Raw genomic sequence first — 25,740 nt, forward strand, 5'->3', positions numbered from 1 at the left:
GTTTCTGACAGATTCTCTTGGGTTTCCAAGGTATAGGATCATGTCGTCTGCAAGGAGGGATAACTTAACTTTCTCTTTTCCTATGTGGATACCCCTGATTTCCTTCTCGTCTGATTGCTCTTGCTAGAACTTCCAACACTATATTGAACAGGAGGGGTAAGAGTCTTGTCTTGTTCCAGTTTTCTGGGGAATACGTTCAGTTGTTTATCTAAGAGAAAAGGAAATATATGTCTACACAAAGAGCTGTCCATGAATGTTCATAACAATTTCCAAAACCTGGAAATAATCCCAATTTCCAACGACAAGTAAATAGATAAATCAATTACTCTTTATCCAAATAACAGAATACTACACCAATAAAATGGAATGAACTACCCATACATAAAATATAAATGAATCTCAAAATGATTAATGAGGGAAAGAAGTCAGAAAGAAAAAGAATACACAATGTATATACCCATTTATGCTAACTAACCAGTGGCGATAGAAACTAGGTCAGCATTTGCTTGGAGATAGGAGAAAAGGGGCGAAGAAAAGGTACTAAAAAAGTGTACCAGGAAACTTTCTGTGGAGATGAATATGTTCACTATCTAAGTTATGGTGATAGTTCCACAGATTGCCAACTACACTATTCTGCAGCTATTTTAAAACATACCTATTATGTTAAAATCTGTGAGTTCCTAACGATATTAATATACACTCATCCTTTTGTGTTGCTCTGGAGGATGCTAAGGAACCAACTCATTATTTTGAAAACAAATAAAGGAAGAGAGGACCTGGGGTGATGGTTAACACCAATAATCCCAGCACCTTAGGAGGCTGAGGTAGGAGGATCGCCTGAGCCCACTTCAAGGATACAGTGAAACAAAACAAAACAAAACAAAAACAGGGAGAGAATTTAAGTATTTATTTTTCCTATGTGGTAGCATGCGCCTGTAGTTCCAGCTACTTGGAAGGCTGAGGCGGAGGGATCGCCAGAGCCCAGCAGGTCGAGGCTATGGTGGCCGGGAGCGTGCCACCGCATTCCAGTCTGGGCAACGGAGTGAGACTCCAACACAAAAAATAAATAAATAAATAAAGTGACCACCTGGCTAATAAAAACAGAAGAAATGATCACTGTAACAGAAAGTAAGTACCTAAGACAGTGACCACTAAACCTGCTAAAATGGCGGACTCGATATATCGGCCTGTAATCCCAGCACTTTGGGAGGCCAAAGCAAGTGGACTGCCTGAGCCCACGGGTTCGAGACCAGCCTGGGCAACTTGGCAAAACCTCATCTCTACAATAAATCAAAAATTAGCCAGGCATGGTAGTGTCCACCTGTAGTTCTGGATACTTGGAAGGATGAGGTAGAAGATCGTCGGAGCCCAGCAGGTCGACACTGGAGTGGCCCTGAGCGTGCCACTGCACCCCAGTCTGGGCAACGAAGTGAGACTACAACTCAAAAAAAAAACTGCTGAAACTAGGTGTGAAAAGCTGATGGGGCTCTTTATTACAATGGATCAGGCTGACAATGCCACAACATAAAAGACTAGTCAAGTAAACCAATTAAAAAATAGGCAAAAGGCTCAAAGAGACATTTCTTCAAAGAAAATATACAAATGGCAACAAGCATATGAAAAGATGTTTAACATCATTTATCATTAGACAAAAGGAAATCAAAACCACAATGATGAAAGGCTGGACGTGTTGGCTCATGCCTGTAATCCTAGCACTTTGAGAGGCCAAAGCAGAGGACTAGCTGAGCTCAGTTCTAGACCAGCCTGGGAAACGTGGCAAGATCTCATCTCTACAATAAATCAAAAAATTAGCCAGGTGTAGTGGTGCATGCTTATAGTCCCAGCTACTTGGAAGGCTGAAGTGGAAGGATGCCTGAAATAGAAGCTATAGTAGCCATGATTGTGCCACTGCACCCTACCCTGGTCAGCAGAATGAGATTCACACACACACACACACACACACACACACACACACACACACAGCAAGTATGTGGAAAATTGCATCCCTTGTGCAACTTTATGTTTCTGAAGTGGAAGGATGCCTAAAATAGAAGCTATAGTAGCCATGATTGTGCCACTGCACCCTACCCTGGTCAGCAGAATGAGATTCCAACACACACACACACACACTCTGCAAGTATGTGGAAAATTGCATCCCTCGTGCAACTTTATGTTTCTGAAGTGGAAGGATGCCTGAAATAGAAGCTATAGTAGCCATGATTGTGCCACTGCACCCTACCCTGGTCAGCAGAATGAGATTCCAACACACACACACACACACTGCAAGTATGTGGAAAATTGCATCCCTTGTGCAACTTTATGTTTTAGTGAGAACAAAAAATGTGTAGCTGCTGGAAAGCAGTAAGGAGGTCTCTAAAAAAATTAAAAATAAAATCACCGTATGACCTAGACATCCCACGTATGGTTTTATACCAAAAGAATTCAAAGCAGAATCACAAAGAGATATTTGTACACTCATGTTCATTGCAACATTATTCATAACAGCCAAGAAGTGGAAGCAGCACAAATGTTCATCAACAGATGAATGGATACAGAAAATGTAGTAATACATACCACAGAATATTATTTAACCTTAAAGAGAAATTTTATCACAAGCTACAACATGAATGGACCTAGAGGACATTAAGCTGAGTGAAATAAGCCAGTCAAAAGAGGACAAATATTTTATGATTCTACTTATATTAGATACCAAGAGAAATCAAAATCATAGAAACAAAGTAGAAGAGTGGTTGTCTGGGGATGGGGAATAAAGAAATAAGGAATAGTTATTCAATATAGTTTCAATTTTGCAAGATGAAAAAGTTCTAGATACAACAATGTGAATATAGTTAACACTACTGAACTGTTCACTTAAAATGGGTAAGAGGGCAAATTTTATGGTAATTTTTTTCCCACAATTAAAAATTTTTTAACAGAAAATTAAGAGTAAACACCAAATGCAATGTATGACTTGTTTGGATTCTGAGCTAAAAAAAAAAATTTTAGGAAAAGATTATGAGAAAATGTAAGAAATTTTTATGTTGACTAAACACTTAAGAAACTGTTAACATTTTAAGGTATGATAACACTATTCTGGTTTAAGTTTAAAAACCTTCATCTTGGCCAGGAGCGGTAGCTCATGCCTGTAATCCCAGCACTTTGGGAGGCAGAGGTGAGAGCTCAGGGGTTTGAGACCAGCCTGGGCAATTTGGCAGGACCTCGTTTCCACAATAAATCAAAAAATTAGGCAGGCGTGGTGGCGCATGCATGGGGTTCCAGCTACTTGGAAGACTGAAGAGGAAGGATCTCCCGAGTCCAGAAGGTCGAGGCTACAGTAGTCGTGAGCATGACACTGCACTCCAGCCTGGGTGACAGAGTAAGACTCAAAAGAAAAAACCTAAATAAATAAAACTCTATATCTTGTAGAGATACCTACTGAAGCATCTACAAATGAAATACTTTGATAGCTGAAATTTGCTTCAGTGTAATCCAGGGTATTATTTTACTTCTGCCTAAAGGATACCCTGGTAACACTGTCTGTAGTACAAGGTCTGGTGGCGAATTCTTTCCGTTTCTATAGTCTGAACACATCTTTATTTCATCATCACTTTTGAAAAATCTTTTTGCCAGCTACAAAATTCTAAGTTGACATTCTCTTTCTTTAAAGAGGTTTTTCCTCTTGATGTCACCCCTATCTTTGTTTGTCTGTATGTTAACATGCCTGATTCCTCTGGGTGTTTTCAGGAGTTTCATTTTACGATTGGTTTTGAGTAGTAGTTTAGCTATGATATGCCATGGTATAGTTTTCTTCATGTTTCTTGTGATTAAGATTCACTGTTTCTTCGGTGAATTTATTCTTCTTTTCCTCTATAATTTTTAATTATAAAAAGTTTTCAACCATTATTTCTTTAAATGTTTTGTCTCTTTCACCCACTCTTCTTTGGGGACTCCAAATGTCTGTCGGTATTTTCTTCTTGTGTGTACATGTGGGGGAAGGTGTTCTTTTACCTCTTTTCTGAATTTTGGATAGTTTCTATTCCTATAACTTCAAGTTTACTAATCTTTTCTTCTACAATTTCTAATTTGCAGTTAATCCCATCCACGCCTTTTTCATCTCAGACACCACAGCTTTCATCTTCAGATGTTCAATTTGAATCTTTAAAAAAATATCTTCTATGTCTCTAACTTAACTTTTTGAACATATAGAATACAGCTACAATAATCATTTTAATGTTATTCTCTGCTAACATCTATTATCAGTTCTGGGTCACTTTTGATTGATCATTCTTATTATGGGTTGTGTTTTCCTGCTCCTTTGCATACCTGGCAATCTTTGTTTGGATTCCAGACATTGTCAATTTTACCTTGTTGGGTAGTGGATACTTTTATAATCCTGTAAATATTCCTGAGCTCTGTTCTGGTATACAACTATGTTATAAGTTTTACATATACATTTAATTAGTCTACAGCTAATTAAATTCCAGTACTGAAGCAAGATTTTTCTGAATACTTAATGCCTCATGAATTATGAGTTTTCCCAGTCTAGCTAGCAGGATCAGACACTACTCCCAACCCTACGTAGGTGCCAGGCACAGGCACCAGACCCTCTAATTCTTTTAAACGGCATTTCTCTAACCTTCTCCTCAAACACATCTGCTAATCAGTACTCTGAATACCTGAAGAAACTCTTCGAAGAGCTTCACACTTCACCCTATGTACACATCTCTCTTCAATATTCCATCCTATCACTCTATTTGCCTGTTTTCTTAGACTCCCAGCTCTCAACTCAGAGAGGCTGTAGGCTCTACTTTAGCTCCCTTTCTGTGTTACAACCTGGAAACTCAAGAAAGTAAACTGAGACAACCATAAGATTTGCCTCATTTGTTTCCCATCTTTAGAAATCACTATCCTTCATTGCATAATGCCTGGCATCTTGAACTACTATTTCATGTATTTTATCTGTTTATTCTGGGTTACTTCAGGAGGAAGAGTAAATTCCGGTCCTACCACTCCATTTTGGACAGACACAGAAGTCCTTATAGTACCCTTTCTGATACTCAAAAGATCCCATTTTTGCCTAATGGGAGCTATTTTTAGTTAGCTCCTAAGTCTTTTCAACATAACTCCATTTCAGTTAACTTGTTTTATGTTAAAAAATATTCCCTCTTTAATCAAGAATCAGCTATTTTTGCAAGAAGCCTGGTTCCATTGAGAGAAAAATTCAAATACCACAATCTCAGAGCACTAGGAGTGCTCCCTGTTACAAAGTCATTCTCTACTTCTATGCCTTTTCAGGGCAGAGCTGATATTTTGTTTTATTAAAAAAATATGTATCATGAATTCCCAGTGATATTATCAATTCAAATTTACTTTATTTGATTTTCTATTTTCATATTATCTTTAGCTAAAAATATCCAGGTCCCTACTATTAACATGTATTTGCTTTATCCGTATACAAATATATATGTATAGTTTCATAATAACTATCAGTTGTATGATTACCAAAAGCAGTTGAAAATTTATTTACATTTCTCTTTTATCTTTAAAATATATACTAATAGAGGTAATTAATCTAATTGCCATAGCTTAACATATATTAAAATAATTTATCTATGTGTGACTTAGCCACAAGAATGACACACCAGGTCATTTGTTTCCTTTATTTTTTAATTTAGAGATTTTGTCCCTGATTTTGATTTAGTGTTATTTTGCAATTATTTAAAACATTTACATAATTCCAAAAATCATAACTAGTCACTAAAATTATACCTAGCAGTACTGCAATCTTTATAGCCACAGGCAGTGTCTTTTCTATATTGTCTTTTCTATATTGCATGGCAGGTTGCTGTAAATGATCTTTAATTACTATAGGTCATGAAAAATAAAAGTGCTGGTCTGATCACTGATTTACAACAGCAAAGTTATGACAGTAGTAATCAAAACGGCTAGGAAAAATCTATCTACAGGAAATATTATAAAATATATGCAACCACTTTCAAGATATGTTAAATGTTATTAATGTATTGATAAAAATTGTAGCAACAGTTGATTAAATAGTAGAAGAAACCAAAGAAAAAGTTGACCATTATGCAACTACTCTAGCTAGCTAAAAGCACAAACAAAAATTGATTTGATAAAAGTGGAAGAATAAGGTTGAATAGCATAATGAATTTGTCAAGGACAATTTATAATGTAGTCAAGAGGCTGCAAAATATGCAAATTACGCAACTCATCAAATAAAAAATCCTCAGCATGACAGATATCTGTGAAAAATCTTTAAAACAACATTTAATTAAATAATTCTAAAAAGGCAATGCGGTAATACAGAATAAGAGATGTACTACTGTAACCAAATAGGTATAACCAATATCAATGAATATTTAATATTTCAAAGAGGTGGGCTAAGCACTCAATACAATGCTTTGACCATTAAATTTTAACTATACTTTCTTTCTAATCATGTACTGCCCAAGGTTTGTGGCACAGTGTTAGCAAACAATTTTAATCAGGTGGACCTAAACGCTGTATGATCCTGTGTAAAGAGCACTAATCTAGATGTGAAAGGCTCTTGGTTCTACTCATCTACATGATCTTGGGCAAATCATTCAATCTCACAATTCTGTTATAAAGTAGATTATCTGTTCAATAGAAATATAATGAGAGCCACAAATGAAATTTTTAAAATGTAAAGAAAAATAGATTAAATTAATTTTAATATTTATCCCCATTTGTCAAGAATATTATTTCAACATGTAGTCAATACAAAAAACCCTGAGATTTCACATTCCTTTTTCATATGAAGTCTTGAACATCCAAGGTAAACTTTATACTTATACCACACCTCAATTTGAACTAGTCACATATTAAGTGTTCAATAGCTACATAAGGTTAGTGACTACCATACTAGAAAGCATAGCTCAATAGTTTTCAAATTCTTCATGAGGAAACAGAAGCAGCATGAGACACAACTCAGAGCTCCAAAGATCCACAGAACACTATTTCACCATTACTGGTCTAGATGATTTCAAGGGTTCCTTCCAGTGACAAAAGCTATTATGAGTCTTTATGGCAACAGCCATTTCCACCGAACTGCTGCAACCACTTAGCTGAGCTTCAGATGTGAGGCAATAAATTTATCTTCTTTCCTTTTCAGTGTGTGTGTGTATATAAAATACTTTGTCTTACCCATGATAAAGCAGAAGATAATAAAACAAATAACCTACCTTAGAGTTAGGCTGAAATAGTTAGAGAGGCTAATTCATAAAGTGCTTAGTACAGTATCTGACATAGCAAACACTCAAGAGTTAACTATTATCATCTATACTTTATAATTACTAATTAATCCAGTACATTATTCTAGAACTGTCTAGTTCTTATTCACAAAACAAAAATGATTTACAATTTTTCTTCCCACAGTCAATAAAATTTCCATGCCAGTTGCAAACTAATTAACATAATAATCTACATTATATGAGACATACAGATTAAAAACAGTAGAATCAGGCCTTCCTATTCCCTTAATCTCAGAAGGACGATCCCACAATGATAAAAGGGACAAGAAACAAAACACATGCATGTTTACTGAAGTCCAAAGACATGGGTAACCCCATCTACAACAACAGAAAGCAGACTGAGAAATGATACAAAAGTTAGAGCAGAGGAAGATGAAACCTAGGAACCTACAGAGGGATATACTATTGAGAAGCAAGGCCACAAAGCACACAGAGTCCTAGAAAGACTCAGGAACTTTTAAAAAGTTGAGGTATAACGGAGGCTGCAGCGAGGCAGTGAACTGAAAACAAGGGCATGATTTGAAAAAGAGAAGATTAAGAAAAACAGCCTAGGGAGTCCCACATTTGATATACAGGATATGAGATAGAAAGGAACTTGTCAATGAATTAACACAGGAAAATTCCCAAGAATGTAGTCTCTAGACTGAAAGCGCCCTCCTTTCAAAAGTGCCATCACAATGGATAAAAAATTTTTAAATACCAGGATACATCAATATAAATTTTAGAACTAGAAATAAATGTCCCAAAAGCTTTCAAAAAGAGGAAAAAAATATGGTTACAAAGAAACTGCTGTAGCACTGAAAGCTATAATGTAAGAAAACAATAATCTCAATTTTAAATTTCCAGTACAGACATCTATCCCAAACTATCAAATTTCCAGTACAGACATCTATCCCAAACTATCAGTCAAGTTCAAATTTACAATAATAGCATTTTCAGTCATGCAAGGTCTCAAAAAATGTGTCTCCCATATGCCCTTGTTCAAAATGCTACTAAAGTATGGGCTTTTTGCAAAAAGGAGTAAACCAGAAAGGGGAAAACATGACACGAGAGAATAGAGGGCATCATAAGAAAAAAAGATGAGAAGTTCCCAGTAAAGTCATTTCAGCACTCTAGTTATTCAGCAATAACACAGGATAAATACTAACTGGAGCAAGAGGACCAAAAAAATGTAGCATGGAGACCTTCAGAGGAAAAAAATGGAACTGATAAATTATCTGAGAAGTTTAACAAGTAGAAAACCAGACAAAAAATAATTTTAAAAAGCTGTAGGAGGGAAGAAGAAAACAGCCAGAAATTTGAAGAAAGCCAAGCAGGTAAAAAAGTGAAATAAATCTCAAAAAAACAACGTACAAGAAAGGAAATGTGACCATAGTATGCTACTTAGCTCAGCAATGAATAGTGTTTACATATTGAAATATAACTATACTAGGATGGTTGCAAAGAGTGGTATAAGAACATAAATCTTCACCCACAACAGAATATCAACAGATAATATTTTAAACTGATAAACAAAAATATATAGTAATATACAAATATTACTTAGAAATATAGCAATATAAACCACAATAAATGTTGAAGAAAGTTGAAAGTGGTTTACTGGGAAATAAAACAGGAAAACTGCTGGTTTCATTTCAAGTATTTCAGTTAGCAATAGCTGACTTTTCTCACCTTGTGCATGTAATACTCAAATTAAAATAGGTTTTTAAAAAGAAAAACCAACTGCTAAAACAATCATGATTTGTAGAGTATCTTATTTTTATATTACAGGTTACCTCCACATTAACTGATGGGAAACACTGGCTGTCCACAAGTTTATCAACTTTGTCACATCAGAAGGTATTTCTCTTTTGTTTTATTTTCATTTTTTATTTTAAAGATGTGGGGTATAGAAGATATCTCTTATAAGTAATAATGTCAAGCAGGCCTTCACTCTTCATCACTATAGTTTTTTGGAACTTTTTGGTAACCAACTCACACTGAGTTAGGAAGTGTCTACTTAATTAAAAATACTTTAACAGCAAATATAAAGTGTTTGCCTTACAGTACATGAAAAATTACAGGTTAGGTTTAATCAGAATGACAACTAGTAAACTGGCAAAAAATAAACTTTAGTTTGTTCCATTACTGCCAACTGGATAGAGATTATTTACACAGTGCTGCCTAAATAACAGATATTAAGTGCTAGTCTGCTACAGGGATGACCCTAAAAATGCAGACAGATATCTTTTGTGTACTTGTCAGCATCAATTTTTGTACTAGCCTCAAATCTAAGGTATACAGTTGGCATAAGCCAGTAACTTTACCAGATAAAAGACAAAGCAACTGTGGAAAGATAAACGGTACCTAGATAAAGCTCTATTTTCCTAACTTTACTGTTCTACAAATTAGGCATAAAACAAGTACTACTGTGATATTAGGAAGGCTGCTATTTATTATTTAGATAAAGAAATGTAAAGATAGACAAGCATGAAGCAAGTGTGACAAACTGTTAACACTCATTCCAAAGGATGGGTTTATGAGGTTTATTATCCTTTATTTCTGAATACATTTACACATTTCCAAATTTAAGTTTACAATGAACAGAAACATTTTATTGATCATTTGGGAATTCATTAGCTAACATGCACAAAAATCTTAAGGAAGTTGCAACTTTAGAAAAATAAAATAGGCCAGGCTCGGTGGCTCAGCCTGTAATCTCAACACTTTGGGAGGCCAAGGTGAGTGGACTGCCTGAACCCGCAGGTTCAAGACCAGCCTGGGCAACTTAGCGAGACCTCCTCTCTACAATAAATAATAAAAAAAATTAGCCGGGCGTGGTAGAGCACGCCTATAGTTCTGGCTGCTTGGAATGCTGAGGCGAAAGGATCACGAGAGCCCAGCAGATCTATGCTGGGGTGACAGTGAGCATGCCACAGCACTCCAGCCTGTGCGACGGAGAGACTCCAACTCAAAAAGAAAAAGAATACACTAAAAACAGGCCAAAACTTTTTTTTTTTTTTTGAGTTGGAGTCTTACTCTGTCACCCAGACTGGAGTGCAGTGGCCACTCCCGGTCACCGCAGCCTTGACGGTCTGGGCTCTGGCGATCCTTCTGCCTCAGCCTTCCAAGTAAAAGTAAGTAGCTGGGACTACAGGCGCACGCTACCATGCCCAGCTACTCTTTTGATTTATTGTAGAGATGAGGTCTCGTCAAGTTGCCCAGGTGGGTTTTGAACCTGCTGGCTCTGGCAATCCACTCACCTCAGCCTCCCAAAGCACGGGATTACAGGCTGAGCCACCAGTCCCAGCTAGGCCAAAATTTTAAACAGTGGTTATATTGAGAAAATGAGAAGCTGAGAGATCTCCCCATTCCTGCATACTACTTTTCAGTACTACCTTTGCCTCATCCCAAAAAGTGTTGCTTTTATAGGTGGGGGGGAATGTACATATAAAGACTATATATCATTGGAAAAACGGCAATTTCAGTCTTAAAATATTAAACGGTGGTTATATTGAGAAAATGAGAACTTGAGAGATTTCCCCATTCCTGTATACCATTTTTCAGTACTTTCTCTGCCTTACGCCAAAAAAAATTGATTTTATAGATGGAGGGGGAAATATACATATAAAGACTAGATTTCATTACAAAAAAAAAGAAAGGTAGTTTCAGTCTTAAAATGTTAAACAGTGGTAATATTAAGAGAATGAGAACCTGAGAGTTTTCCTCATCCTTGTATACCACTTTTTAGTACTTCCTCCCCTTCACCACAAAAAGTGTTGATTTTATAGGTGGCAGGGGAAATATATGTACACATGCATCGTTAAAAATAAAGGAAGAAGCTGGGCTCGGTGGCTCAGCCTGTAATCCCACGCTTTGGGAGGCTGAGGTGAGTGGATTGCCTGAGCCCGCGGGTTCAAGACCCGCCTGGGCCACTTGGTGAGACCTCATCTCTACAATAAATCAAAAAATTTAAGCTGAGCTTGGTGGCTCAGCCTGTAATCCTGCGCCTTTGGGAGGCTGAGGTGAGTGGATTGCCTGAGCCTGCGGGTTCAAGACCCGCCTGGGTAACTTGATGAGACCTCATCTCTACAATAAATCAAAAGTTAGCCAGGCGTGGTAGTGCACGCCTGTAGTTCCAGCTACTTGGAAGGCTGAGGCGGAAGGATAGCCGGAGCCCAGCAGGTCGAGGCTGCAGTGGCCAGGAGCGGCCACTGCACTCCAGTCCGGGCGACAGAGTGAGACTGCAACTCAAAAAAAAAAAAAATTAGCTGGGTGTGGTAGCACGCACCTGTAGTTCCAGCTACTTGGAAGGCTGAGGCAGAAGAAACGCCGGAGCCCAGCAGGTCGAGGCTGCGGTGGCTGGGAGCGGTCACTGCACTCCAGTCTGGGCGACAGAGTGAGATTCCAACTCAAAAAAAATAATAATAATAAAAAATAAAGGAAGGAGGCTGGGTGTGGTGGCTCAAGCCTGTAATTCCAACACTTTGGGAAGACAAGGCAAGAGGATTACCTGAGCCCAGAGGTTTGAGACCAGCCTAGGCAACTTGGTGAGACCTCGTCACTACAATAAATCAAAAAATTAGCAGGTGTGGTAGCATGCACTTGTATTTCCAGTTACTTGGAAGGTTGAGGTGGAAGGATCACCTGAGCCCAGCAGGCAGGATGAGGTTGCAGTGGCCACGAGCACGCCACTGTACTCCAGGCTGGGCAACAGAGTGAGACTCCAACTCAAAAAATAAAAATAAATAAAAATATAAATAAAGGAAGGAAGGAAATTTTCAGGCTTAAAATGGAACATTAAGCTCTTAAAGGAAATGAATAAAGGCAAAGGAGTTACCTGCTCCTCTCTTTTCTGTTTGCGTAACTGCAGTCCTTCTTCCTCTCTCCTCCTGCGCATCTCATCAGGATTCAGAGATTTGTTCTTGTAACTTTTCAGGCGAAAATTTTCTTTTCCTGGGGTGGTCATGATTCCTACAAGAAGAAAAGCGAGGGAAAGAAAAGATAAGCCTACTATAAAGAGCTGTTATTCTACCCACAAAGGAACACCAGAAATGGTTACTTTGTTTTTAACAGTTTTATTAAAATGTACAATTCAACAGTTTTTAGTGTATTCACAGCTTGTGCAACCACCACAACAATGAATTTAAGAACATTTTCACTTTGAAAAGAAATCTTGGTCAGGCATGGTGACTCGCACCTTTAATTCTAGAACTTTGGGAGGCAGAAGTAAGAGGATTTCCTGAGCCTAGTGGTTTGTGACCAGTCTGGGTAAGTGGGCAAGGCCTCATGTCTTATAATAAAATTAAAAAATTAGCTGGGCACGGTGGCGCATGCTTGTAGTTCCAGCTACTTGGAAGGCTGAGGTGGAAGGATCGCCTGAGCCTAGCAGTTTGAGGCTGCAGAAGCTTTGAGTGTGCTACTGCACTCCAGCCTGGGCGACAGAGTGGGACTCCAACTAAAAAACAAAAAGAAAAAAGAAAAAGAAAGGAAAAAAAAAAAAGAAATCTTGTTCAGCTATCATTCCTATTCTGGACATTTCATTTGAACAGAATCATATAATATGTAATCTTTTTGTGGCTGGGTTCTTAGAATGTTTTCAAGGCTCAATCATGTTATAGCATACTAGTATTTAATTCCTTTTTATGGCTGAGTAATATACCATTATATGTATATACTCAATTGTATTTATCCACTCATATGAAGGACATTTGGGCTGTTTCCACTTTTCAGCTACTACGAATGCTTCTACAAATATTTGTGGCCAAGTTTTGTACAGATATGTTTTCATACCTATTGGGTACATACCTAGGAGTGGAACTGCTGGGTCATATGGCAGCTACGTTTAATTGCTTAAGGACTGTCCAACTGTTTTCCCAAAGTGGCTGCACCATTTTCTATTCCCATCAGTAGGATATGAAGGTTGCAAATTCTCCATTTCCTTGAAACATTTTGCTATTACAACTTTTTGATTCAAACCATCCTACTGGGTGTGAAATGGTATCTCACTGTGGTTTTGATTTGTAATTCCCTGGTGACTAATAAGATAGAGCATCATTTTGCATATTTATTTGATAACTGGATTATCTCCCACTAAAACAAAGCTTATTCAGATCCTTTACCCATTTTTAAATTAGGTTATTTGTCCTTTTATTATTGTGCTCTTTATCATTCTAGGTAAAAGTACCTTATCAGAAATCCTTTGCAAATATGATCTATAGGGTTGTCTTTTCACTTTCTTGGCATCCCTTGAAACACAAAAATTTTTTTGTTTTGTTTGTTTTTTTGTGTGTATTTTTGAGTTGGAGTCTCTCTCCCCGTCACCCAGACTGGAGTGCAGTAGCACATTCACAGCCACCCCAGTGTCTACCTCCTGGGCTTCGGCTATCCTTCCGCCTCAGTCTTCCAAATAGCCGGAACTACAGGCACGTGCTACCACGGCTGGCTATTTTTTTTTTTTTATTTATTGTAGAGAGGAGGTCTCGCCAAGTTGCCCGGGCTGGTCTCAAACCCGCGGGCTCAAGCAATCCACTCACCTTAGCCTCGCAAAGCGCTAGGATTACAGGCTGAGCCACTGAGCCTGGCCAGCACAAAAGTTTTAATTTTGATAAAGCCCAAATTCATCTTCTTTTTCTTTTCTTATTCATGCTTTTGGCATCACATCTAAGAATCCTTAACCCTATGTTTCTTTCTGAGAGATTTACCTCTTACATTTAGGTCTGTGATTCATTTTGAGTTAATCTCCATTTATGGCATGAGGTAAGAACCCAACTTCATTCTTGTGCATGTGGCTATCCAGCTGCTCCAACACTATTTGTTGAAAAGACCGCTTTCTCCATTGAATAATCTTAGCACTTGCTATAGACTGAGTGTGTCTCTCTCCCAAAATTCATATGTTAAATCCCAACTTCCAATGTGATGGTATCTGAAGGAGAAGCCCTGGGGATGAACAGGATTAAAGCCCTTATAAAAGAGATCCCAAGAGCACTCACTTGCCCCTTCAGCCACATGAGGGCACAGTAAAAAAAGACAGCCATCTATGAACGAGGAAGCAGGCTCTCACCAGACACCAAATCTGTCAGAGCTTTGATCCTGGACTTCCCAGCCTCCAGAACTTAAGAAATGGATTCATGTTGTTTATAAGCCACCTCGTCTATGGCATTTTGTTATAGCAGCCCAAACGGACTATGACTGCACCCTTGTTGATGACCAGTTAATCATATATGAGGTATATATGAGACAATCCCCAAAAAACCTGGGATTATCTTTTGGGGGGGGGGAGCAGGTCCCTTATAGTATACTCGAAATTTGTTCCTCCAGATCAAATGGTCAACCAAAGCTTTTATCTAGAGTTTTGAGACAGCTGCCTCATGATGTGCAGAAGAAAAGCCCCCTGTTGTGACAAACAGGTGACTGGTCCTTCCACAATGACAACGCACCTGCCCACACCATACTGAGTGTCCAGCAGTTATTGAGCAAAAATGGCATGACCTGCCTCTGGTTCCTCACCCTCCCTGTTCCCCCAATCTACCCTCAAGTGACTTTTTTTTTGGTTGCCCCAGATGAAAAAAGTTCTCAAAGAGAAACATTTTGCCAATGTGGAGGAGATGAAACAAAAATAGCAGAAGCACTAAAACGCTTAAAATTGACAAGTTCAAAAAACTGTATTTGAGCAGTGGGAAAAGCATCTCGATGGGTGTATTGCATCAAACGGAGAGTACTTTGAAGGTGACTGAAGTTTAAACATATAAGAAACACAATTTTCTATAAATAATTTCCAAGTTTTGTCCCAACACAGTTTAATTTCTTTATTCTCAATTCCATTCCATTGTCCTATATGTGTATTACTGTGGCATTTCCACAGTCTTGATTACCAATGCTTTGTAATAAGCTTTGAAATCAGAAAAGTTTACTTGTATTTTTGTTCCTTTTTTTTTTTTTTTTTAGCTGTTTTAGCTATTTTGGATCACTTGCAATTCCATGTGAACTTCATAATTAGTTTGTCATTATTTGCAAAGAAGTCAGCTGCGATTCTGGCAGGAACACTGCATCTATAGATCAATTTGGGAAATACTGTCACCTTAACAATGTTAATTAAAACTCACAACTCTTTAAGCTGCATTTTTTCTATTTTATCTTAATTTCTATGATGTTTTGTGAATTTCAAAGTTTTACATTTATTTCGCTAAATTTATTCCTAAGTATTTTATTTTATACCATTGTAAAATGAAATTGTTTTCATAATTTTATTTTCAGAGTATTCACTGCAAGTCTAGAGAAATAGAATTGGTTTTTGCATACTGCTCTTATACCCTACAATCTTGCTGAACTTTATTAGTACTAAAACTTTTTAGCTGATATACATCATGTCATCAATAAATAGAGACTGTAGTTCCAGCTACTTGGAAGGCTGAGGCGGAAGGGTCACCTGAGCCCAGCAGATCGAGCCTGGGCAACAGAGTGAGACTCTAACTCAAAAAAAAAAAAAAAAAAAAAGACTGGAAAGGAAGAAGTAAAGCTATCTCTATTTGCAGACGACATCATATATATCAGCTAAAAAAATCTTAGTACTAATTTTTTTATTTATTGTAGAGATGAGGTCTCAGCAAGCTGCCCGGGTTGGTCTCAAACCTGTGGTCTCAGGCAATCCTCTCACCTCAGTCTCCCAAAGTGCTAGGATTATCAATCGGTGTGAGTCACCATGCCTGGCCCCTTTCCAGTCTTAATGCTTTTTCTTTTTCTTGACTAACCTCCCTGGCTACAGCTTCCAACACAATGTTGAATAGAAGTGGAGATGCTGTGCACAGTGCCTCACACTTGTAATCCTAGCACACTGAGAGGCTGAGGCAGGAGGGTTGCTTGAGGTCGGCCAGGAGTTGAGGCAGCAGTGATCATGTCATTCATTGCACTGCACCCTGAGCAACATAGTGAGACCCCGTGTCTCCACCAAAAAAAAAAAATCAGCTGGGTGCAGTGTCAGACGCCTGCAGTCCTAGCTACTCAGAAGGCTGAAGCAGGAAGTTCACTGGAACCCAGGAGTTCAAAGCAGCCGTGAGATATGATCATTCCACTGCCCTCCAGTCTGAACAACACAGCAAAGTGCTGTCTTAGGGAAAAAAAAAAAAAAGCTGAAAGAGTAGACAATCTTTCTTGTCTTCAGATCTTTGAGGAAAGCAACCAGACTTTTTACCATTAAGTATAATGTTATCTTTGGATGTTTTGTGGATGCCTTTTTGCCCTTTATCATGTTGAGAAGTTCATTCCTATTCCTAGTTGTATTTATCATTAAAGGGTGTTGGAGTCAAAGGCATCCTCTGTCTATTGATATAACAATAGTTTTTGTTTTTCTTTTCTTTTTTCTTTTTTAAGAGGTGAGGGCTCACTATATTGTCCAGGCTGGACTGCAGTAAGTATTCCCAGGTATGGTCATCATGCCTCAAGGCCTTGAAGTCCTAGGCTCAAGTGATCCTCCAGCCTCAGCCTCCTGAGCAGTTGAAACTACAGGCACACACCACCATGTCCGGTTTCCTTTTTCTTTTTAATTTTACTGGTACATTTCATTAACTGGTTTTGTTTTGTTTGCATTGGAGTCTCACTCTGTCACCCAGGCTGGAGTATAGTGGCATGCTCACGGCTACTGCAGCCTCGTCCTGCTGGGCTCAGGCGGTCCTTCTGCTTCAGCCTTCCAAGGAGCTGAACTACAGGCATGCGCCACTATGCTCAACTAATTTATTTATTGCAGAGATGAGGTCTTGCCAAGTTGCCCAGGCTGGTCTTGAACCCCTGGGTTCAGACAATCCTCTCGCCTCTGCCTTCCAAAATGCTGGGATTACAGGCGTGAGCCACTATGCCTGGCTAATTTTTTGTTGTCGTTTTAACCTTAAGATATCACTGCATTTCTGAGATAAATCTCACTTGGTCACTAATGTACATGTCTTTTTATACACTGTTGAATTCAGTTTGCTAGTATAGTATGTTGCTGAGTATTCTTATGTTCATATTTATAAGAGATATTGGTCTATAGTTTTCTCATGATGTCTTTGGTTTTGGTATCAGAGTAATACTGGCTTTATAAAATGAGTTGGGAAGTATTCCCTCCTCTATCTTTTGCAAGAGTTTATGAAGATTGGAATAATTCTTTAAATGTCTGGTAGAATTCAGCAGTGAAACCATATAGGTCTGGACTTTTCTTTGTAGGCAGTTTGACTACTAGATCAACGTCTTCATTTGTTGTAAGTATATTCCACTTGTCTTTCTAAAAATCTGTCCACTTCATCAAATCCATTTAATGTATTGGAATACAACAGTTAATAGTATTTCTTATCATCTTTTAGAATTTTTACAAGGTTACTAGTAATGTCCCTTCTTTCTGCTTCAAAAGAACTTGAGTCTTTTTTTTTTTTTTTGGTAAAAGTTTGTCAGGTTTGTTTATCTTACTAAATAACTAGTTTTTGTTTTCATTAACCTTCTCAATTATTTTCCTATTCTATATTTATTTCTACTCTTTTTCTTCTTCTTTTGAGTCAGGATCTCTGCCACCCAGGCTAGAGTGCAATGGCATGATCTCAGCTCACTACAGTCTCAACCTCCAGGGCTCAGGGGATCCTTCCGCCTCAGACCCCCAAGTAGCTGGGACTACAAGAGTGCACCACCATACCCCAGCTAACTTTTTAAAAAATTTTTTGTAGAGGCGAAGTCTTGCTATGTTGCCCAGCCTGGTCTAGAACACCTAGGCTCAAGTGATCCTCCTGTCTCAGCCGCCTACAGTGCTAGGATTACAGGCATGAGCCACCATACCCAACCCACTCTACTCTTTATTATTTGCTTCCTCTGCTTACTTTACACTCACTCTGCTTTTTTTTCAGCGACTTAAAAAGGTTAGATTATTGATTTGAGATCTTTCTTCTTTTCTAATAAAGGCACTCACAACTAAATTTCCCTTTAAGCTCCACTTTAGCTGCATCTATAAGTTTCCTATGAGATCTTCATTTTCAAATATCTCAAAGTATTTTCTGATTTCCCCTCTGATTGTAGGCTTCTTGATGCATCATAAGAAGCAGATATAGCCTATATCTGCTTCTTATGATGCATCAAGAAGCCTACAATTATGGTGGGGAGTCAAAGGGGAGCAGACTTGTCACATGGCCAGAGAAGAAGCAAGAGGGAAAGGAGGAGGTGCCAGGCTCTTTTAAACAACCAACTCTTGCAAGAACTAATAGAGCAAGAACTCACTCATTATCGTGAGAATGCCACCACACCATTCATGAGGGATCCACCCTCATGTCACCTCCCACTAGAACGCGCATTGGGAATTACATTTGAACATGAGATTTGGAGGGGGCACCCAACCAAACTTTATCAATACAGGTTTGAACTTGCGCAGGTCCACTTATGCACAGATCAAAAACTGCAGGATTCACAGTATTTGTAGAATGCGAAACCTGCGTAAACAGAGGGCCAATTTTTCGCACAGGCAGGTTCTACAAGACTGACTGTAGGACTTGAATAGGAGGATTCTGATATATGTGGGGATCCTGGAACCAATCCTCTAGTTATACCGAGAGAAGACTGTATTCTTCCATTTTAAATAATGAAAAGGATCAGAATTCTTTAAAAAATAATCTAAATATGGAAGGGAACAAAAAGAAGTATGCAAGTGTCTCTCCTTTGGTTTCCAAAGAAAACCACCATCAAGTTCTCTGTGTATCCTCATAAAAGTATACACATCTTTCTGGTTTTTTATTGTACACTGATGGAATAATTTAGACAGTTTTGCATTTTGCTTCAACTTTGGACTAGTTTCCTTATCAACATTTATAGAGTTAAATCATCTTTTAACTATATTATTAATTTTTATACCAAAATAACCAGACTATACATAACTGATAATTTTCTATCACAGTGCTGCAAAAAAGTATTATTTTCCATGTACTTATGTATATTTGTAAAAGTATATCCATTAATGAAATCTAACAGTGGAACCAAAAGGTATGAACATTTAAAATTTTAGGCCTGGCATGTTGGTTTACACCAGTAATCCTAGTACTCTGAGAGGCCAACGCGAGAGGATTGCTTGAGCCCTGGAGTTTGAGACCAGCCTAGGAAATATAGCAAGACCTCGTCTTTACAAAAATCAAAGAAATAAGCTGAGCATGGTGGCGTATGCCTTAAGTCCTAGTTACTCAGAGGCTGAGGTGGAAGGATTGTCTAGTTCAGAAGGTTAAGGCTGCAGTAAGTGATGATTGTGCCACTGCACTCCAGCCTGGACAACAGAGTAAGACCCCCAAATCAAAAAATAAAAATGTTTAGAATATTATCACCTAGGCTATTAATTAAAAATTGTTGGCCAAACTCGGTGGCTCAGTCTGTAATCCCAGCACTTTGGGAGGGCAAGGCAAGTGGATTGCCTGAGCCCGCGGGTTGGAGACCAGCCTGGATAACTTGGCGAGACCTCATCTCTACAATAATAAAAAATTAGCCAGGCATGGTAGCACACGCCTGTAGTTCTGGCTACTTGGAAGGCTGCGGCAGAAGGATCATCGGAACCCAGCAGATGTACGCTGGGGTGGTCATGAGTGTGCCACTGCACTAAGCCCGGGCGACAGAGTGAAGACTCCAACTCAAAAAAAAATTGTTACCTTTACTGTCAATTACTTTCCAAAATACCCTCTCAGGAACTAGAAGTCTTTAAAATTAAAGCCATTATACCTAAACTTCCTCTTGTTTTCTAGAAAAATAAAGCCAAAAAAGCAATAAACTTTAAAAACAAGAAACAAAACTATTAAAACAGAAATGTATTCTATTTTTTCAAAAGGAGATTCCCCAGTTTCTCCTTCATGTCCATTTAGTCAATGATCAAATATTGCTTATTCCATCCAAAGTGCTTGATTTTATCTGTTCCTGTGTATTCTCTGCCGCTAGTCTAGTCCAGGCCCTTGTCATCCTATATCTAGATAACAGCAACAGCTCTAAACCACCCTTCCTTACTTCAGACTTTGCTCTTCAATACATCCTTCACACAATTCTCAGATAAATCTCAACACCTTTTTTACTATATTACTTCAATGGATAAGGACCTACAATGTCTTTAGCACTTCTTACCAAGTTTGAATTTCTTTGTCTACAAAATTCCTGTCTTGATTCATTCAGTACTGTCTCCATTCTCCACCAATCTATACCCCAAAACACACTGCGTGTAAATATCTTACAGTTTTACTATACTCAAGATTTTATATATTCACAATGTCCTAAGTCAACCCATCCTATCAGTAAGTCTCAAACACATTCCAAATGTTCAGAATATTTAAAATTCACAATACTCTTTGTGGGACACCTTGAAATGCAAATATACTTAATTCCGTCATACAAATCAGGCACAATTTTATTAGAAAATATGATGTACATTTAATATTAAAAACCAAAACTACAAGAACATATGACTACCAAGTAAGCAAGTTATGGGTTTAAATAATTGCAATATCTTACCCATTCTTTTCTTTTAATACAACTAAGGAGTACCTTTATTTTACTAACTGTATATAAGTATTCAATGAAAGCAAAGTTTGAAAAACCTTGCATAAGTCTTTCCTGTGAGAAATCAATGCTGCAGACATGATTCACAGGCATTCATAATCCAGAAATGCGTATTTTCTTTCACCAGCCCACCTTCGGATAGTCTTCTTTTGACCCGAATTCTGATCCACGTTCTATTATCTATAGGTTCCCAACCTGGGAGGTTCTTAAAAGATGTTCTCAATATCAAAACATTTGAGATCAGGCACAGAGGCTTGAGTCTGTAATCCCAGCACTCTGGAAGGCCAAGGCGGGAGGATCACTTGAGCCCAGAAGTTTGAGACCAGTCTGGTCAACATAGTGAAACCCATGTTCTCTGCAATAAGTCAAAATATTAGGCAGGTGTGGCGGCATGCACCTGTAGTCCCAGCTACTCAGGAGGCTAAGGTGAAAGGATTGCCTGAGCCCAGGAGTTTGAGGTTGCAGTGCGCTGTGAACAATCCACTGCACTCCGGCCTGGATGACACTGTGAGACAGACTCAAAAAAAAAAAAGTCAAAACATTTAAAGAAAAATATTTGTCAAGGATCTGAGGAATTCAATAATTCCACTTTCAGAATGTACACAAAGGAAATAAGACCAGCAGTATGTTTAAGAATTTTCACTGCAGTATGACTATTCTAGTGAAAAACTGTAAACAACCTAAAAGTTCCAAAATGAGGGTTTCGTTATAGAAAACGATCACAATATATTCAGATATAAGAAAAAACAGAACACAGCATTATCTGATGATGTTAAACAAGCTACATCCAGTTTATGCTGCCAAAGAGACTGTACTGCTAATAAATCAAGCTTTAGTGATTGATGTGAGCATAGTACAAACAGCCCTACATTTGAATCCCAACTCCACTACTTATTCTGTGAAGTGGGGCAAGTTACCCAACCACATCCAAGTAGTTTTGCAATAACAATTAAGTGAAAGCACCTGATATGAGGGTGGGGGCAACACCTATGTAGAGCTTGACCCCATCAATAGATGTTTCTGTGGCTGTTTCTGTTCCCTAGCTACAAACCCTACTCTGACCCCAAGCTGCCTTGTCACAGAGTATAGAGAGAGACTCATGGCAACTCAGCACATAACCCTCCTCGTGCTGGAAAATCAATCATGATGAGTAAGCAGACTTATCTTTGTATATGAAGGGCAGTATTATTCTTGTTATATGAAGGAGATTATCCCATTATCCACATTCTGGATTACTGCCTGCTCTCAAGAACTGTCCCAATTAGTCTACAACACTAGGACAGAACTGCTTTTTCATGTAGGTCTGTTTTGTAAGATTGTAACATTTTTTAAAAACAAACAAACAAACAAAAAACTGTACATTCCATCAGTCTTCATCCCTGCTCTTTCAATGTATGATCTCAAAGTTTTCTAATGCAGGCCCTAACTGGGGCCATCTCCTACTTATTGCAGCAAGAGAAGAAAGAAATCAGCCCAAATCAGCTAACTGAATTGTTTACCCTTTCCAATGTTTTCTTCTATTATTATGGCTAAATTAGTAACTCTCTGCAAAGCACAAGGATATCTTAAAACAAAGAGAATAATAACAGGGGATTATCTTTATCACTAGGTCAGTCATTTTTACTTGCATGGCTAATCAAAGGTCTAGATTGATTTTATATACAGTATTCATATATACTTCTAAAAACAATTTGGCAGTCTTAAAAGCACAGATACCAAAAATCATTAAGATTCAATTTTATCAGCCGGGCTCGGTGGCTCAGCCTGTAATCCCACGCCTTTGGAAGGCTGAGGTGAGTGGATTGCCTAAGCCTGCAGGTTCGAGACCCACCTGGCCAACTTGGCGAGACCTCATCTCTACAATAATTCAAAAAATTAGCCGGGCATGGTAGCGCATGCCTGTAGTTCCAGCTACTTGGAAGGCTGAGGCGGAAGGATCGCTGGAGCCCAGCAGGTCGAGGCTGTGGTGGCCAAAGCGGCCACTGCACTCCAGTCTGGACGACAGAGTGAGAGACTCCAACTCAAAAAAAAAAAAGATTCAATTTTATCATTAGTTCAACAAACACTGCTGAAAAACAGGGGATAAGAAGAAAAAGGTATAACCCAACTATCAAATGTAAGGGAAAAAGTAAAAGGACAAAATAATCTAGAGCAACAGAGAAAAAAATAATAATCTAGGAAACAACTGAGAGCAATTCTGAGACTATTTGGTATAAAATAATTCATAACATAGTTGAGACTAAGGAAAATTACAAAAATTGAACACAGCTCTGAGCCTTCTGACAGTCAATGTAATAAAAAGAAACAGGATGGCTTACAAAACAAAAATAACCTAATAAAAAGCAGTCATTTCCTTTAAAAAAACAAAAAAAAAGGAAAGGAAAAGGGCTAGCACTGGGGTCTTAGAAAAATTTGTCTCTAAGGTCTGTATTTTATAGGGACTAGTAAATAAAACAGAAAGTGTCTTAGATAGCACTGAAGAAAAGATTTTTCTCATGGCCCCCTTTGTTATATATCAATTCTTGGTGAAAGTCAAGATATGTAATATTAAATCATAGTTCTGTGAAGAAACTTTTATTACAACCACATTATAAAGTAACAATGCAAGTATACTGATTTCAGGTGATGCATTTATTTGTCATTTAGCTTATTCTAGGTTTTTATAAATGTATGTTTTGCTTCCCTTGAGGACTATAAGTTCCTCAAAGCTTATGTTTTCTGCTTCTATTTGAACTTCCTTTGCTATTTAGTAAAGTGCTTTATAGTTTCTGCTCAATTATAACAACTGATAAACTGTCATGCAGTCAATATTTGTATTATTTGTTAGTCTTCCCTGCTACCCTATCAATTCCATGAGAACAGGGTCAGTGTCTTGATTACAACTATATCCGTAGTCTCAGACACAGGATCATTCTGTAAGTATTCACTGAATGAATGAATTAAATAAAGAAACACTATCAAGAAGTATGAAAGGAGAGGAAAAATTATTTTTAAAATGGCAGAGACTTTTGATTCTAAGGTTGGTTCTAACAAGAGCTGGATGACCTTAAGTAAGTAGTTACTTAATGTCTCTGACCTTCAATCCTTTCACATGTGAAAATAGAAAAATTAACATCTATTTCAGAATTACTGTAAGAATTTTTATTTTTCTAAAGTCAGGGTCTCACTCTGTTACCCACAGTGAAGTGCAGTGGCATGAATATGACAATCATAGCTCAAGACAGCCTTGATCTCCCAGGCTCAGGCAATCCTTCCACCTCAGTATCCTAAGGGACTACAGGCGCCTGCCACCACGCCTGGCTAATTTTTTTTTTTTGGTCGACGAGGTTTCACCATGTTGTCCAGGCTGGTCTCAAACTCCCGGACTCAAGCAATCCACCTGCCTCAGCCTCCCAAAATTCTGGAATGGCAGGCATGAGCCACCCCACCCAGCCTAAATGTTTTAACATATGCAAAGCACTTAACACAATACCTGGAAAAGAGCTCAATAAATATTCATTCCTTTACTTTCTGTCATGCCCTCCATCTTAAAATCTCCTATAAGCAAAAAACAGTCCCTTCCAAGAATAAATTCAGTAAAAATACAATAGAACTCATTCTCATTTTTCTTTAAAAAACTAAATTTTCATCTCTTCGATCTTTAAAATGGAGGAGATAGCTTGTGGATTACTTTCAAACTATTACAAATCCAAGAACAAGTTAGGAAAAAAAACAATGTCAAGAATGAGCCTCAGGCCTGTAATCCCAGCATGTTTTGGGAGGCTGAAGCAGGAGAACTGCTTGGGCCAGGAGCTCCAGACAAGCTTGGGCAACATAGCGAGACCCTATTTCTACAAAAAATAACACTAAAACAATAAAAACAGTCGGGCATGGTGGCCCGTGTCTGTAGTCCCTGCTACTCGGGAGGCTGAGATGGGAGGACTGCTTGAGCCCAAAAGGTCGAGGTTACACTGCACTCCAGCCGGGACAGCAGAGCAAGACCCAGTCTCTTTAAAACAAGAAAAAAAAAAGAGCTTTGAAACAACAAGTGGGGGCAAAAATCACACCTACTCACTGACAGCTGTCAGAGGTCTTGAAGAAACCAATTATTTAAGAAAAAAAAAAAAAGATGAAAACGTTAGTAATATTAATAGTACGTTTTAGGGGAAAAAAAATTTAAGAGCTAGGCACCCAGCCACTCAAAAGGCTGAAGTGGAGGATCGCCTGAGCCTAGGAGTTCCAAGTACAGCCCAGGCAACATAGCAAGATCCCATCTCTAAACTCAAAACAAAACAAAGCACTTCGCAATCACTTATTCTGAGTTTAAACCTTAAAATGAAAATACTTTGAGACCATTCATTTAAAAGTGTAACAAGGGGCCAGGCACGGAGGCTCATGCCTGTAATCCCAACAGAGAGGCCGAGGTGTTGAGCCCAGGAGTTGGAAACTAGCCTAGGCAACATAGCGAGACCTCGTCTCTACCCAAAAAAAATCCAAAAATTAGTTGGGCGTGGTGGCGCGCGCCTGTAGTCCTCGCTACTCGGGAGGCTGAGGGGGAAGGATCGCCTGAGCCCAGGAAGTCGAGGCGGCGGTGGGCTGTGATCACCCACTGCACTCCAGCCTGGACAACAGAGCGAGACCCCCACCCCACCACCCAAAAAACCCGTGTAACAGGAAGCAAGCATTCAACCCTGAACACGCCATGCCGACTCTCCTCCCGAGTGGGGCCTCACCTACCCCTCCGCAGTTCCCCTCGCATCCTCGCTTCCACGCGCCGTGTGCAGACCAAGTTCTGTCATTCCTATAATTACCACACCCCCGTCAGCCGCTCCGGGCCGGGTGGTTATGACATCTGCACACTGCAGCCGCGCGTCTTCGCCGCCCGCTCCCCCACCTTCCTCCGAACCTCCGGCCCCGGCCCGGGCCGTAACTTGTCAACGCCCGAGACGGTCCCTTC

The 25,740-nt window shown here is 38.7% G+C and overlaps 1 protein-coding gene across 1 annotated transcript in view; it reads right to left on the bottom strand.

Annotated features, from left to right (window-relative positions):
* LOC103254808 (importin subunit alpha-5) overlaps window positions 1-25,740 on the bottom strand; it is a 61,866-nt gene that overhangs the window by 35,822 nt on the left and 304 nt on the right. The window contains exon 2 of the mRNA XM_008052797.2: window positions 12,112-12,245. Within this exon, the coding sequence (XP_008050988.1) occupies window positions 12,112-12,240 (129 nt within the window). The 5' untranslated portion in view covers window positions 12,241-12,245. The remainder of the gene's footprint in view (window positions 1-12,111; window positions 12,246-25,740) is intronic.

The sequence above is a fragment of the Carlito syrichta genome, unplaced genomic scaffold (assembly GCF_000164805.1).
Source record: "Carlito syrichta isolate Samal-C Ts95f unplaced genomic scaffold, Tarsius_syrichta-2.0.1 Scaffold287526, whole genome shotgun sequence".
Lineage (NCBI taxonomy): Eukaryota > Metazoa > Chordata > Mammalia > Primates > Tarsiidae > Carlito > Carlito syrichta.